This window comes from Poecilia mexicana, unplaced genomic scaffold, assembly GCF_051168715.1.
Source record: "Poecilia mexicana isolate PSO_F unplaced genomic scaffold, ASM5116871v1 scaffold_23, whole genome shotgun sequence".
NCBI lineage: Eukaryota > Metazoa > Chordata > Actinopteri > Cyprinodontiformes > Poeciliidae > Poecilia > Poecilia mexicana.
This window is the reverse complement of record NW_028263392.1, coordinates 22,331,743-22,347,500: the sequence shown is the minus strand read 5'-3', so window position 1 is coordinate 22,347,500 and position 15,758 is coordinate 22,331,743. Positions and strand designations below refer to the sequence as shown.

General features: G+C 46.7%; 2 protein-coding genes across 4 annotated transcripts in view; both read left to right on the top strand.

Annotated features, from left to right (window-relative positions):
* The window catches only part of ccdc88c (coiled-coil and HOOK domain protein 88C), a 33,321-nt gene extending 31,204 nt beyond the window's left edge, over positions 1-2,117 (top strand). For both annotated transcript variants that reach the window (XM_088003054.1, XM_088003053.1), the window contains exons 28-30: positions 38-250; positions 344-582; positions 664-2,117. In XM_088003054.1, the coding sequence (XP_087859180.1) occupies positions 38-250; positions 344-582; positions 664-1,266 (1,055 nt within the window). In that variant the 3' untranslated portion in view covers positions 1,267-2,117. The remainder of the gene's footprint in view (positions 1-37; positions 251-343; positions 583-663) is intronic.
* Positions 2,118-3,024: 907 nt separating this feature from the next.
* Positions 3,025-14,382, top strand: LOC106909614 (G protein-coupled receptor 68-like). 2 transcript variants are annotated; one of them, XM_088003237.1, is made up of 7 exons: positions 3,025-3,220; positions 6,058-6,224; positions 7,169-7,318; positions 7,402-7,535; positions 7,610-7,832; positions 13,343-13,523; positions 13,611-14,382. In XM_088003237.1, exons 2-7 carry the CDS (start codon positions 6,138-6,140, stop codon positions 13,988-13,990), a joined length of 1,155 nt encoding a protein of 384 aa, XP_087859363.1. In that variant the 5' UTR covers positions 3,025-3,220; positions 6,058-6,137; the 3' UTR covers positions 13,991-14,382. The 2 variants fall into 2 exon arrangements, with proteins under 2 accessions (XP_087859363.1, XP_087859364.1); XM_088003238.1 differs by lacking the exon at positions 3,025-3,220 and having other exon boundaries at positions 5,772-6,224.
* The last annotated feature ends 1,376 nt before the right edge of the window (positions 14,383-15,758 follow it).

Here is a 15,758-nt window from a genome sequence, read left to right as displayed (position 1 = left end):
TTCCGGAAGCTAACTCTGCTGCTGGTTCTCCCCCCAGGTGTGATCCACAGGAACCGCCCGAGTTCCACTCCAAACTGGGCCTCCGGAACCAGCACGGCAGCGACCCACAGAACCAGAACACGCTGCGTTCCTGACACGGAAATTGTCGTTCCGGGTTTCTTTGACGAAGACCCGGTCTTTGGAGGCCAACCCGGTTCTGAAGACTTCAGCCACAACACGTCCGGGTCCAGTTCCCCCATCACCTGTAGAGGTACACCGACCCAGAACCAGAACCCCCGACCTAGACATGGTCCAGAACCGGAATCGGATCGGTAACAGAACCGAATCTCTCTCCTGGTCTCAGATGCCTTCGATCGCCCTCGGCACTCAACCAGCCTCTCCAGTGATGATGTCATGTTCCTCAGCCAATCACAGCAGAGCCTGTCACGGAGCTCCACCCTCCCTTATGACCACGCCCCCCAGAGGGCCCAACCGCAGCGAGGAGGCGGGGCCAGGACTAAGCCCCGCCCAGGTTCTCCAGGAAGTGAGATGGTGACACTGGAGGAGTTCCTGGAGGAGAGCAACCTGCTGTCTCCGCCCCTGGTGAGAAGCCCCGCCCCCTGGCACTGATAGGTCAATAGATCAATGGAGTGATTATCAGTTTCCTTAATTGTTGTTCCCCAGCTGTCCACTGGAGGCGCTGACGAGTTGATGGCGGACTACTTCAGCCGAAGCCCTGCCCCCTCCGCTGCGTCTGGCAGGGATCAGGCCACGCCCACCAGCTATGTTTCTCCCACCGTCCACTCGGCCAATCAGAGGCCGGGTCAGAGTGTGAAACCCTCCCCTCGACAGCCGGCCGGCCAATCGCTGAGCAGGGCCTTCAGCCTGGCCTCCGCTGACTTGCTGCGCTCCCAGGGACCCGACAGTTACCGTGGAAACGAGGCAGACGGGGCGGCGCGGTGCGGAGGCGGGGCCAAGCGTGAGCGCCCCCTGTCGGCTCGGTTTGCCGAGCCGACAGGGTTTCCCGCCGTCCGCCATTCGCCGTCCCTCAACCTGCAGCAGGACCGGGGGCGGAGCCACCGCGGAGAGGTCGCCATGGTGACCCCCGTCAGGGCTGCGCAGCCCGACCCTGCCCCCGAGGGAGGCGGCGCCTCGACGGAGGGACGACCCTCTGACTCCGCCTACTCCAACAAAGATGGCTCCTCGGAGCGACCCAAAAGCACGCCGGCATCTCCGGACCCCAACAACGACCCGCAGACCGTCTGGTACGAGTACGGCTGCGTCTAAACCGGACCGGGTCAAAACACATTCCTGGAACAGAACTGGACTTGCTCAGAACCTGGTTCTGATAGGTTCTGCTGGTTCTGAGTAGCCAGCAGGTTGAATGCTGGGAAGCAGCCCGGAACATTCCGGCCCGGGTAAACAGAACCGCCCAGTAATTACAGCCTTCCTACATGTCTAGCTGCTGTCCCAGAATGCATCACTTCCTCGTTCCGGGAAGCAGAACCGCTGGGTCTGACCCAAAACCACTGAGTGTGGGCTGAGGCCCGGCCCAGACGGCTGTGGTTCTGCTGGGTCTCTAGGCCCGGCTGCAGAAACTGGACCTCTGTTAACAGAACCTCAGAACCGGTTCGGTCAGGAACTTGACCTCTGGTTCTGGTTCCACATAGACAGCAGCAAGAAACCCGCTCCATATCAGAACCTCCAGAACCACCAGTCGGAAAACCAGGTCAGAAGATGACCCAGTCATCTTTCTGACCCGGTTCTTATTTTGAAGCTCAGTGTTTCTGGAGGAGAGTCCAGAACCAGAAATGTTCTGGTTCTGATCAGCTGGTTTCCCTTTAACAGATGATGATGATGATGATGATGATGATAATGAAGAAACACTGAATCGGACCGGTTCTGCCGGTTCTGGATCGTTTTATGTAAATCTGTAACTTTTGTACATTTTTATTTGGTGTAAATATTGGAGCCAGAACTCAGCCGGGCCCAGAGGTTCTGCTGGGGTTCTGGTGGAACCAGTTTGTTCCGGCTGCATTTTGTTCTGTCGCTGTCTGCTGTGATGTGATGACTGCTGAAAACGGACCTGTGGTTCTGGTTCTGCTGGAATCAGTAGAATAAAGATCTCTAAACTGAAACGGCTTGCGCTGCTCATTTCAGAACTGGGTTTGGGTTCTCTAGGCGGTTCTGGCGGGTCGCAGGAGAACCATGTCCTCTGGATCACTAGAACCGTCAGAATCCCAACAGAACCTCCTGTTCCAAACCGGGTCATCAAACTGAACTAGTAATTAACTAGTTACTAGTGTTTAGGTATTTTAATGGCGGGTCGGCAGTCACTGATTTTCTATAAACTGAATTAATCAGATGAACAGATTAGACTCCAACATAATTATCCCTCCAGAGGTCAACAGGTGAGAGGCGGGGTCACCTGGAGGTCACCACAGAAAGACAAACGACCAACCAGAAGGTTCTGATCGTGTTTCTGGAGTGAGACGGGAATCAAACCCACAACCTTCAAGCTGCTGCTAAAAACTTCCTGTTCCTCAAAACACCTGGAGTAATTATTGATAATATTACTAATAGTGATAACTTTTATCATCACTAATTTGATTATGCTGCAGCGACGGAGCGCTGATGAAACTGAATTCATGTTTTTGATGAATCTTAAATATTCAGTGAGTTTTGAATTATGATGATTATATATCTGCTGCTCTGGTTTTATTTCCCAGAATGCACCAGGACAACCTCCTGGTTCCTAGGCTGTGTCAGAACCCAACAGAACCTGAACAGTATTCACTCCTTCCAGAGTTCTACTGGTCGGTCCAGCACCATAAAGAAGGTTCTGGACCTTGGTTCTGGTCAGAATTTCGCACATGGCCTGGACTGATGGTTCTGTTGATCCAGTTGAACCTATAGGAGGTTCTGGTTCTGGTCTCAGTTCTGACCCTGATCGGAGAGACTAAAACTTCCTGTAGTTTCCTGCCGTCCTGACTCAAGATGCGCATGCGCCCTCTGCAGAGGAGCCGCGTGTGTTTTAAAGCGTGAGCGCGCGCCGCGCCGCGCCGCCAGCTTGCCGCAGACCGCCGGAGCGGAAACAGCCGGTAAGCAGCCTCTCCTGCTCTCCGGTTCTTTCGAATCCGAACTTCTGACAGAAGTTCGGTTCCGCGACGCAGCTGTCCCTGAAAGGAAGCGGAGCCTCTCCGGAACCAGGACGGTTCTCCCGCTGGACCTGCAGCTGATGGTAGGAACGCGCGGGAATGTTGCCATGGAGATGAGGGGGCTCGGGGTGGGGGGGTCTGGCACAGTCCGTTGGGTCCTGATCTCCCGGTTCCGCCAAGAACAAAGTCCAGTTAGAACTCCAGAACCGGGATGTAAAAACTCAGTGAAACTAAGGTTCCTCATTTTTTTTCCTCCAGAAACGAAAGAAACATTTAAGCTCCTAAGGTCCAGTTGGTTCTGATGGGTCCAGTTGGTTCTGATGGGTCCAGTTGGTTCTGATGGGTCCAGTTGGTTCTGATGGGTTCAGTTGGTTCTGATGGTTCCAGTTGGTTCTGTGAGTTACCAATGCAGAACCTTCTCCTTCAGTCAGGTGGAGGGCTGGACTTTGACTAGGACATTCTGCTGCGTTGAGACCTTGGTTCTGTTGATGATGGTTCTGACTGAGCTTCAGCTGCTGAGCAGATGGACTCACAGGAGTTTCTGGTTCTGGACCATCACTCCTCTATCACCGTGCTTCACTGAGGCTTCTGGTTCCAAACATCACGGTTCTGGTTCTGTTCTGGTTCTGTTCATCCCGGTCCATCACGGACAGAACCTCCTACATGGATCGAACCAACCAGAACCTCTCATGCTGGTTCAGAATTCTTCTGGTCCAGAAGGTCCAATTAGCAGCTGGGTCCAGCAGAACTTTGGTTCTGGACGGAAGCAGAGCAGAACCTCTTGGAGCCGAATCATCCGGGACCTGTCCTGGTTCTGGTTCTGGTGTATGAAGCGTTCGCACAGAAACTGCGGCGCCAAATTTTACACAATTCGAGATTCACAAAAATGAGCGAGAAACCGGAAACGTGAAATCTGGACCTGATTTGTCCACAAACCTCGATCGCCTGGATTAACTGTTAAGTTTTCGCTTTAGGTATAAATGCTACTATGTGATTTGGCAAAATAAAAAAATGATCTGCCAATAAATTCACTTCATCAGACATAAAACATGCAAAAATACTTACAGGCACAAAACAGCAGCTACTCAGTCAAAAGGACAACTGAAAAACCTGAAATCAGTAAAATAATATTTAATAGTAAGGCTCTCAGTGCCATAAATTATTAGTCAAATAAATCTGTTTATATCAAATAATGTAAAGTAATAAAGGAGACATTCAAAGTCAAACGCAGGTTGCATTAAAATAAACAAAAATACTTACAGCGACTAGCTGATTAATGCTGGCTCTGATTGGCTAGCTGATTAATGCTGGTTCTGATTGGCTAGCTGATTAATGCTGGCTCTGATTGGCTAGCTGATTAATGCTGGTTCTGATTGGCTAGCTGATTAATGCCGGCTCTGATTGGTTGTTTCTGACTGAGCGGAGTAATTTTGCAGAACACGGGAGGAGGCAGAGATCGATTATTTTTCAGAGGTTATCTATCTTATGTTAGGACAGCGAAAGTTTAATACACATGTAAAATATTTTTGTTGTTGTTTTAGTTCCCTGCTGCAGCTCTAAGCAGAGGTTCGGTGTGAGAGTTCACTGCTGGGTGGAGGTTGAGCGGCTCCGTCTGTGAAATATTACCACCAGTAGCGGAGATCCAACAGCTGGAGCAGAACCAGAACCAGCTCTTACACTGCCAGCTCGAAGACTTGAATTATTTTTAGGTTTATTTGTTCAGATTTCTGACGGTGATGCTAGTCCGGGTGAGTGTTGGTAGTTACTGCTTTACTTGCTGACTGATCGCTCCAGACGTCTTTTTTCTCCTGCATTGAGCCTCGATGTAGCCAAACTCCGTCCAATTCTTGTTTATTAATTCCCATATTATATTCGTTGTGTTAATGCATTTTGACGTGCTTCACTCCCGAGGTAATTTTCCGCCGCAACACTCAAACGTCCCCATTTACGCCCAGAGCGTTATAGTTACACGACAGGATTTGTTGCTGTGCGCTTGCGCAGTGTGAAAGAAAGAGGAGATAAGCTGCACATCTCACTGCGAAGTGAGACACGTGATTGTTTTGGTGATCGGTAACCAAGAGACCGTGATCGGCGATCACCGACATTTTTTCACGGAAATCGCCCATATTATCGGTGGCCGACCGATCGATGCACCTCTAGAGCAAACATCAATTCTTGGAAATCATTGATAATCAGTAATTAATATCAGTAATCATTACATCATTCCCGAAATGCGCCTTTTAAACAGATTATATCATTAAAACCGCCTATCCTTGCAAACAGGGGCCGTTGCCATGGTAACTGGGACAGGTGGCTGCAGCCTTTCGGGTATTAATACTGATTTACATATTTATGGGCAGGTTCAGCTGTTTCAGATCGGGAACGTACGCACTGGATTGTCTTTTCAAAAATTCTGCCGTGATAACGGAACAGACCAGGTGGGCCCCTTATGGGACCAATGAGGGCAATAATATGGATTGGCCCGGATAGAAAATGTATCTGTTTGGTATCCTGGAAGCCATCTTTATTCTGCTGTGAGGCACATTGGGTTGGGTCCAGGTTCTGCTGGGTCGGGTCCAGTGGAGAGGCTCTTTGTGCAAACTGACCTGATTCAATCTGGACCCAGAATACCAAACAGCACCGGGTCTGGAGGTTCTGATCTAACTGTCAAGTTTATTAGTAACACAAGTCAGCAGGAATGCATTTCAAAGAGCTTTACATCATAAAATCAAAAATACAAAGTTATAGAGACAGTCAACAATTGAAACATTTGTCAAGTGATATTGTTAGCTAATTCACTGTGACCAGTGTTAGCTAATTCATTGTGACCAGTGTTGCTTGCTGTTGCTAGGAGGGATCCGGTGGATCACCAGCTAAGAAACAGTGGATCTGTTCTGAGCCAGACTCGTGTTCTCCACAGAGACCAGGACCAGATGCTTTTCTCCGTCCTGCAGCAGCAGACCAGTTGTGTTCTGGCTGGATCGTGTAAGTGAGTCGGCCATGTCTGAAGAGATCGTGATCAACTGCACCATCAGCCATGAAGTCCACCAGTACGTCTTCTCCTGCGTCTACATCCTGGTGCTCCTGGTGAGAGGCTCTCCACCGGCCGCGCAAAGCTTCATTCATGCTGAATGCTTCAGGCTGAGAGGGCGGCGGAAATGCAGCTTCCTGCCTGAAGCGGTTGCTGCGGCAGCGAGGAAGTGCTGCCGCAGTAACCAATCAGCAGAGGGTTGCTGCATCACTGCGGTTGGTTTGGAGAGTTCCTTGATTTTTATTTGAAGCCTCTAGATGTTCTGTTAGATCTGCTGTTGAAGCTGCTTCTGCTTGCTTCTGGTCCAGTCTTGCTCACACCATTTAAGGACTTCTAGAAAACTATAAAGATTATTATGGGCTGTAAAACTGTTAGGGTTTTAACTTTATGTCTGAACAAGGTCTTCAGAAAATGGACCCAGAAGTTCTGGAGAAGAACTGAACCCTTCAACCAACCAGAAACCTCTAATAGCTCAAACCTTCAGCATCACAGCAGTAGATAACTCCAAACCATTCGCTGAGTTTTTTTTGAAGTTTTCTATATTATTGGATGAAAACGCAGAAACCTAGCCTAGCCTTAGTGTTATGTGACGCATGATTAGCTGGTGTTTGTAATTGTATTTGGGGCTCAGCCAATCAGCACCAACAAAACAAAAAGGTGCTGATTGGCTGAGCCCATAAAGCAGCAACTAGGAAGACTGTAGATGTGCTGTAGTGCTAAAACTGTCTCGCTGCACGTATTAATGCATAGTAAGGTATATTCAGTGTCTGAACTATCAAAACAAGCAGAGTTTGAAGTATTTGTGTTTTTTAGCTGTGATCCAAACTTCAAGGAGTTTCCCAAACATCAGTAGACATGAACAGAAGCTACAGCTGTAAAGAAACTGTTAGCATTAGCATACCCAGGCTCAGAGTCAGTGAGTGACAGGAAGCTGGTACCAAACACCGGCAGTCCGATATAATCCCAACACATGAAGTGAAACATTGGTGGTTGATTTCAGGTGGGTGTTCCCTCCAACCTGTACTCTCTGTACCACGCTGCGGTCCAGCTGAGGCAGAGGAATGAGCTGGGGGTCTATCTGCTCAACCTGACCGTGTCCGACCTGCTCTACCAGGCGTCTCTGCCGCTCTGGCTGCAGTACATCTTTCGGGTAACGGGTTCTGCTGAAGAGAAGACCTCTGAAGGATTTAGCAGTTTTATGTCAGCCTGGTTGTTTTCTGTTTCTTCTTTCAGAACGACGACTGGCAGCACAGAGAGTGGTTGTGTCAGCTTTGTGGTTTCCTGCTCTACGAAAACATCTACATCAGCATCGGCTTCCTGTGCTGCATCAGCATGGACCGCTACCTGGCTGTGGTCCATCCTCTCAGGTAGATCCGCTGGAACCGTTTCACACCAGCAGCTTCAAGCCACATGGAAAACCTTTCTGCCTTCCCCTCTCCAGGTTTACCTCTCTCCGCTCTATGACTGCAGCATGGATCGCCAGCGCCACCATCTGGCTTAAAGAGGTAGCAGTGGGTGTGGTTTTCTTTCGCCACAAAGAGGTGAGCAGAGACCAGACCAACCAGTCGGTGTGCTTTGAGCATTACCCCATGATGCCTTGGGAATACCCCGTCAACTACTACCGCTTCAGCGTCGGCTTCCTGTTCCCGCTGGCCATACTGTCCGTAAGAAACCACCGCCATCCGCTGTGACCCACTGTGACCTCCTGTGACCCGCTGTGACCTCCTGTGACCCGCTGTGACCTCCTGTGACCCGCTGTGACCTCCTGTGACCTGCTGTGACCTGCTGTGACCCACTCTGACCCCCTGTAACCTCCTGTGACCTGCTGTGACCCACTCTGACCCCCTGTAACCTCCTGTGACCCGCTGTGACCTCCTGTTACCCGCTGTGACCCACTCTGACCCCCTGTGACCTCCTGTGACCCGCTGTGACCTCCTGTGACCTGCTGTGACCCACTCTGACCCCCTGTGACCTCCTGTGACCCGCTGTGACCCACTCTGACCCCCTGTGACCTCCTGTGACCTGCTGTGACCCACTCTGACCCCCTGTGACCTGCTGTGACCCGCTGTGACAAACTGATCCTGGACCAGGAGCCTCAGAGGTCTGTAAGGTTGTCACAGTTAACCTCCAGCCAGGGTCATGACCCCGCGCACCACTGGTTACTTTTGCCCTGTCTGATCATTTCCTTGTTATCTTTGAAAGTACAATCTCTTTTGACTCACTTGGCAAAACAGCTACTATTAGAAAGCATTCTTTCACACACAACACAGCTGAAACTTTTAATCAAATCTATTCTTCCACTTCGCCTCCATGCATCTTCACCGCTTGTCTCAATTATCAACTCCCACTTTTTCATGAAATCTGAATTTTTCTACATTATGAATTATTTAGATTATGGATCTAAATTATTGCGACCAGTCAGACCTCAAAACGACCCGCAGAAGAACAGCGTAGCCACAGCGCTCTGTTTATGGTGGTAAAGATGGCCGCCATCTCTGATGGATTGTAAAGTTGAAGAGCAACACGGACAGCAGATGGTCAGGAAGCTGATAAAAAGCTAACAGCAACGGCCTTTGGTTCTGACCCGGTTCTGTTTGGAGTCGTACTGGGACTGGCGGGTTTGGGATGTGATGTGTTCGCTGACTCAGACTGCTTTCATCACTTCATTATCATTTCAGACATTGTTTAGATTTACTGTCTGTCTTCTTCTGCTGCTGAATTATGGCGCCTGTCTCACATCAACGACATAAAGATCGGATAAATGCGACATTCAGACTGACAATCATTCAGAGAGCCAGAGAGAGAGAGAGAGAGAGAGAGAGACCACCCGCGGAGGGTGAGAAGGGAATTTATATATATATATATATATATATATATGTACTTTTCTTATATATATATAAGAGAAGTACACCTGGTTGTACTTCTCTTTTGTTATAATTACACAGAATGTCTGTTCCTTATCTAAGTGTTTTTCCACCAAATTATCCAATTTCACCTATGGTACCGTATTTTCCGGACTATAAGCTGCTACCTTTTTCCTAAACTTTGAACCATTGTAGCCCGGTGCGGCTTTTCTGTGTATTTTTCTTCAACCACCAGGGGGCTCTCTAGCAGGAAGTGAATAATTCGAAGTCATAATTGGAAATCAAAGAAGAAAGTGCTAATTTTCATTTAGAACAACCACATGCTAGTAGCAGGCACGACGGAGAAATGTTTTCAAACTCGTATGATGCAGATTTTAAGTTGAGTATTGACCTGGTAGTACAGGAGGGAAATAAAGCCGCTGCACTTAAGCTCGGTGTGAACGAAACCACGGTTCGGCTTTGGAGATGCAGGGCTGTGTCCTTAATATATCCAGCAGATTTATTAGGACGCTCCCTTAGCTGCGTCCTTATGGAAAACTGAGTAATTCATGTAATTTTCTTACCACTAGATGGCAGTAGGTACAGAGCATTTTACATTAAAACAAGAGAATTAGTGATGCATGAATGTTACCGGTAGCGGTGAGAGCATCGTATCTAGAAAGACTGACGACAGTGATGGAAAAGACAGTGGAGCTCAGCAGTAGTTGGAAAGAACATGGATCCATTTCCCACAACATGTCTGTGTGAAATAAGCTCCTCATGTATACAGATATTGACATTTTGTACATGCAAATCTTCATATTGTAACAGTGAAATGTTTCCAAATACAACCCAATGCTTGTGGATTAGTTTGTAAAACACTTTGAAGTTTTCTACAACTTCTTTAAATTTAAGACCACAGTGTTGTGGGACTGTTCAGGTGTTCAGGTGTATTTTTGAAGTGGACATGTTACGTGCAATTTGAAATAAGAAATGTAAAATATGATAAAAATGAAATTTTTGTGGTTATTTGATTCCCATCAGGACACTTTGATAAGAATGACTATATATGTAATATATGGAGTATCTTTGTTTGCATTTTTGGTTGGTGGTGTGCCTCGTGATTTTTTTCAATTAAAACAATGTACCTTGGCTCAAAAAGGTTAAAAAACACTGACTTATCTGACTGATACAACTCTCATGGTTTTAACCGTGTTACTTTAAGATCAGAAGCCCCTCCTTTTTATTTCTTCTTCTGTGGTATTGTCTTTAAAATATCTGCGCCTCTTAGCCCCGCCCATTTTGTCATGTGTTGCGAGAGGACTCGGAGCGGGCAGCCAATAACAGGTTGTTTTCTGTATGTTGTTCTCATCAGAATAAATCGAGAAACCATCCATTTTAAAGACAAACCGTGTCACGGCCTGATCAATCAATAAAACCAGCATAACGCAGAGAGGATCCGGTTTTATATATATATATAAAAAAATTCCCTTCTCACCCTCCGCGGGTGGTCTCTCTTTCATCCTCTGAGCTCGGGTCCTCTACCAGAGGCCTGGGAGCTTGAGGTTCTCCTCCAGTATCTTGGCTGTGCCTAGAACTGCACATTTCTGGACTGAGATGTCTGATGTTGTTCCTGGGATCTGTTTGAGCCACTGCTCCAGTTTGGGGGTGACTGCCCCGAGGGCCCCGATGACCACAGGCACCACTGTGGTCTTCACCTTCCAGGCCTTCTCCAGTTCCTCTCTGAGGCCCTGGTATTTCTCCAGTTTCTCCTTTTTCCTGATGTTGTGGTCACTTGGTATTGCTACATCCACCACAACGGCTTTCCTCTGTTCTTTGTCCACCACCACAATGTCCGGTTGGTTCTCCATTACCATCTTGTCTGTCTGGATCTGGAAGTCCCACAGGATCTTAGCTCGGTCATTCTCCACCACCTTTGGGGGTGTTCCCCACTTTGACCTCGGGGCTTCCAGTCCATATTCTGCACAGATGTTCCTGTACACTATGCCCTCCACTTGGTTATGTCGTTCCATGTACGCTTTCCCTGCCAGCATCTTGCACCCTGCTGTTATGTGCTGGACTGTCTCAGAGGCCTCCTTGCACAACCTACACCTTGGGTCTTGTCTGGTGTGGTAGATCTGAGCCTCTATTGCTCTGGTGTTTAGGGCCTGTTCCTGGGCGGCCAGGATGAGGGCCTCCGTGCTGTCCTTGAGTCCAGCTTTCTCCAGCCATTGGTAGGATTTCCTGATATCAGCCACTGCAGTTATTTGTCGGTGGTACATCCCATGTAGGGGCTTGTCTTCCCATGATGGTTCCTCCAGTACCTCGTCCTCTGTTCCCCATTGCCTGAGACATTCGCTGAGCGCATCGTCCATTGAGGCTTTGTCCTTGATGTATTTATGGATCTTGGATGTTTCATCCTGGACAGTGGCTCTCACACTCACTAGTCCTCTGCCTCCTTCCTTACGGCTTGTGTACAGTCTCAGGGTGCTGGATTTGGGGTGGAACCCTCCATGCATGGTTAGTAGCTTCCGAGTCTTAACGTCCGTGGCCTTTATCTCTTCCATTGGCCAGCTAATTATTCCGGCAGGGTATCTGATTACTGGCAAGGCATAGCTGTTTATTGCACGGATCTTGTTCTTGCCATTGAGCTGGCTTCTCAGGACTTGCCTTATTCGTTGGAGGTATTTGGCTGTGGCTCCTTTCCTTGTGACCTCATCGAGGTTGCCATTTGCTTGTGGTATTCCCAGGTACTTGTAGCTGTGCTCTATGTCTGCTATTGTTCCCTCTGGGAGTGAGACCCCTTCTGTGCGGACGACCTTCCCTCTCTTTGTAACCATCCGGCCACACTTCTCTAGTCCGAATGACATCCCAATGTCAGTGCTGTAGATCCTGGTGATGTGCAGTTAGCATATATATATATATATATATATATATATATATATATATATATATATATATATATATATATATATATATGCTAACTGCACATTTAATATATGGACTGATTTTCCATAATTTAGCTTATGTATATAATGTAGAGTGTTTTTTTGTCACCAACTGTGTGTATCGTGTTTTGTGTGAGGAGGATCGATCAGAAACGGCAGAAAACAGACTCCAGGGGAGGCAGGCAGTTCTCTGGCCTCATCACAGGGGGCGCTCATGATCCCAGACATTGTGACTCCACAACTGCAGAGTAAGACACAGTGAGCTAGCCATGGAGCTAGCCACACAGTAAATAAGTAAAGTACAGCGATATATTTGTTTTCTCCTCTCTTCCGACGTCAACATGAAAGTCTACATTTCTACACTTGAACAGTTTTCTAAAGTGGGTTTTCAGTTGAAGCAGGAGATAATAACTAAAGGAAGACCAACACCGGAGCTGAAGGTTTTGCTTCGAGAGTTTGATGATTCTCAAACGGAGTAGAAAGACATGAGGATAGACTTGGCTTTGGATGAACGGATATTTTATGCAGAATTAGCGGTGCATGGATTTCATGGATACATAAAGGTAAGACAGCAATAAGATGTTTTTGTTTAGTTTTTAATGAAATGTGCGTTTTGTGGGCTACAGTTTGTATGTCTAAATAATTCAGTAAAGTAGAAGCGGAAGCTAATCTACCACAGTAGTTATTTATTAATAAAACATTAAGCCTAAAACGTCCTACAACAACAGACTGAATGTTCTGTGTGCAGCATTTTTTAATGTTTTTTGGTGTTAAATCCTAAAACAAGCGTGGTGTCTATATAAGTCGTAATAAGTCAGTGTTTCACCAGCGTCTGAGAGATTCTGTAGATTTATTCTGTGCAGTGAATCCGTTTCTCACTTCTAACAAAAAACTCTTATTTTTGACAGAGTGAAATAAGATAATATAAGTAATGGTCTTTTCCACCCATGTAAACTGGTGAATGTTATAAAATATATTACAACAATAATGTTTTATTTCTAAGGTAGACTCTTGTGTCAGATAATCTAAGTCAGTGTTAGAGAATAGTTAAAACTTTTTAAGATTTACTCGGTTAGCCTTCCTAGCGGGGCTGTAACACCGGTTATACCCCAAGCTCTATGGCTAATCTGGCATTTCGCTGGTGGACATAAATACAGTATAGTAATATTCTATCAACAAAATATAAACAATATCTTATCCCCCGAGCCCTCACGTCAATAGTCCATCAATTTGAACAAAAAATATCCTGCAGTGCTGAGGCATCTTCTACTGTTAGCTTAGCAAAGTAGGAGCGACGACCGCTCCAAGATGGCTGCCGCATTTCCTCCGCTTGAGCATCCAATGTGGGACTGGTCTTTATTATGTCTATGGCTCCTGATGCAGGTGAGCTACCTGAGCGTTCTTCGCGCTGTTGGCCGCAGCACGGGAACCCAACCGGACCAGAAAACCCGGATCCGGCAGCTGGTCAGCAGCACCATCCTCATCTTCCTGGTCTGTTTCTCTCCGTATCATGTCTTCCTGCTGCTGCGGACGCTGTTCGAGCGTGACTGCAGCTTCATTGCAGGTGAGTTTCCTGTGAGATCAGGTGACTTTCCTGTTGGGAACAGGTGACTCCTGCATGGTTTTTTATCTCCGTTTCTGATTCTTGCAGGAATCTTTAACTACTACCACGTGTCGCTGCTCCTCACCAGCCTGAACTGCGTCGCCGACCCGGCGCTCTACTGCTTCGTCAGTGAGAGCGCCCGCCGCGGGCTGCACCGTGCCGTCGTCGGACCTGTCTCCAGGGTCATCTGTTGCTGCTGTCGCCGAGGCAACGCCAGCCCTGTTGGCCCAGCCGGCGACTCCCACGAGGTGGCGAAGGACGGCGGGCAGAATGTGACGCTGCTGACCCACAGCTACACACCGCTGAATGCCAAGACAGGCAGCGGAAATGCAACCTCTGACCCCTCGACTGTCCCAAACAAGTCCCGGGCAGAGAACAACGAAGACATGGGAGGAAGGACCGGGGACAGGGACAGGAAGTGCAGTTGAAACATGGCGGCTGTAGGCAGTCAGACTGCCAGCCGGGTTTTACGATGTTACCGTGGTTTCATCCGAACAGCTGAAGGTTAAACTTTGACCTTTGACCTGTGGTTTCTACAGGGGGACTGGCTGCCCTTTGCTGATTGGTCAAAAACCGACCGGAGACAATCTGAGTGAAAGGCAGAAATGCGAGCAGACTGAGTCGGAAGCCAGAAAGCTTTTGTAGTAGACAATTGCAGGAACCCAATGTCCGGAACCAGGAACCGTCTGGACCAGGGCTGGACCAAGGCATAAGCAAACTAACCAGCCGGTTAGGCCCACTAAGGGGCCCCCTCAGTGGAGCAGATTTTTTTGTTTGTTTTAGCAATAAATTCTGTCATTATAATATCAAAAACACATAATTTCACTGTGAAGTGATTTGTTTTTACAATAAGATAAGTTTAATAATGTATATAGAAATTATTTTATTGATAAAAAGAAAAACATAAATTGCTCTTGAGGCCCCCTGGTGGCCGCCATAGGTACTTCACACTCCGTCGGTACCCCAAAGCTCCGGTCAGAAGCTAAGTTAGCAAAACAATGTCTCAGAAAAGGACTTATGCTACAGGGAGGGAGAAAAGGAAGAGGAAGAACAGAAAAAAGCCAAGATAAAGGTTTGTTTTAATGAGCCTTGGTGATGTAATGTAAAGCTGCTAACAGAAAATTAGCTTGATAGCAACCTGGACCGGTCCAGTTCAACAGCCAGACATTTATGCTAGGCTCTCTGTGTGAAACTGAGTTTAAACTTTAAATGAGTTGATTCTCAGCTCTGTATATTTCTGAGGTATTTTTGGCTTCAAAACGCCGAGTTTGATAACAATAATTAAAACTTCTGGTAACACTTTATTTAAAGGGGCGACTTTGTATTAAATTATCATAATTTACAAAATCATGCAAAGTTGGTGATAGTGAAGTCTCACATTCTCAGATTGAAACGGATTTACACAAGACCAGAATCATTTAAAGCAGCAGTGACTATAGGCTCTGCGAAACAGAGGATATCCCAGATCCTTTTTAAGACTGTGCCTTAAAAAAAATCTAAAACCACAGAGAAAACTGATCAGGGGAATCTAATTCCACTTACCACCACATATTCAACAACCAGTAAAAATTTTAAAACCAATCTTGAAGAAACCCTTGGCACGAGTGCAAATTTTCCACCATCTACGGTTATTTCGGCATATGAACGAAACAAAAATCTGATTTGTTGGTCAGGGTTAGGTTGCCTTCTCTGACGCAAATAAAACCCCAATTATACCCAAAAGAATAATAAATATTACTCAGTTTTTCACCCACATCAAAAAATTGCATTTATGTAGTAAACTGCAAATATTGTGGTAAAAAATATGTAGGCGAAATAAAACCCACTATCGATTCGTGTGACCCAACATAAAAAACACAAAGACCTGGACACACCATTAGTACGTTTCATCGAACAATGACAATAGCAGGTTCACAAAACCTCTATACCTTAATATTTATTTTATTCTAAACCTAACCATCTTGACCTTTCACCTTTTATTCTAAATCTAACTACTTTGACCTCTGACCTAGACTTAATATTTTTCTCAATTCTACAAATTAAGTTTTGTCTACGAGCGCCATGGAAGAATTTTTTACCCATCTCTTACCCCGTCATAAAAATAAAAATATGTATAGTTAAAAATCTAGTAGAATAAAACTTAAATAAATGTTTAAAATATCAATAAGTTTAACTAAATAAAACAACAAAGCAAAA

Bases quoted from the DNA above. Each gene is read 5' to 3' on its own strand.
- LOC106909614 (XM_088003237.1), top strand. From the start codon at position 6,138: ATGTCTGAAGAGATCGTGATCAACTGCACCATCAGCCATGAAGTCCAC. The intron at 7,319-7,401 runs GTAACGGGTTCT...TTCTTCTTTCAG, and splicing joins GGCTGCAGTACATCTTTCGG to AACGACGACTGGCAGCACAG. The intron at 13,524-13,610 runs GTGAGTTTCCTG...TGATTCTTGCAG, and splicing joins TGACTGCAGCTTCATTGCAG to GAATCTTTAACTACTACCAC.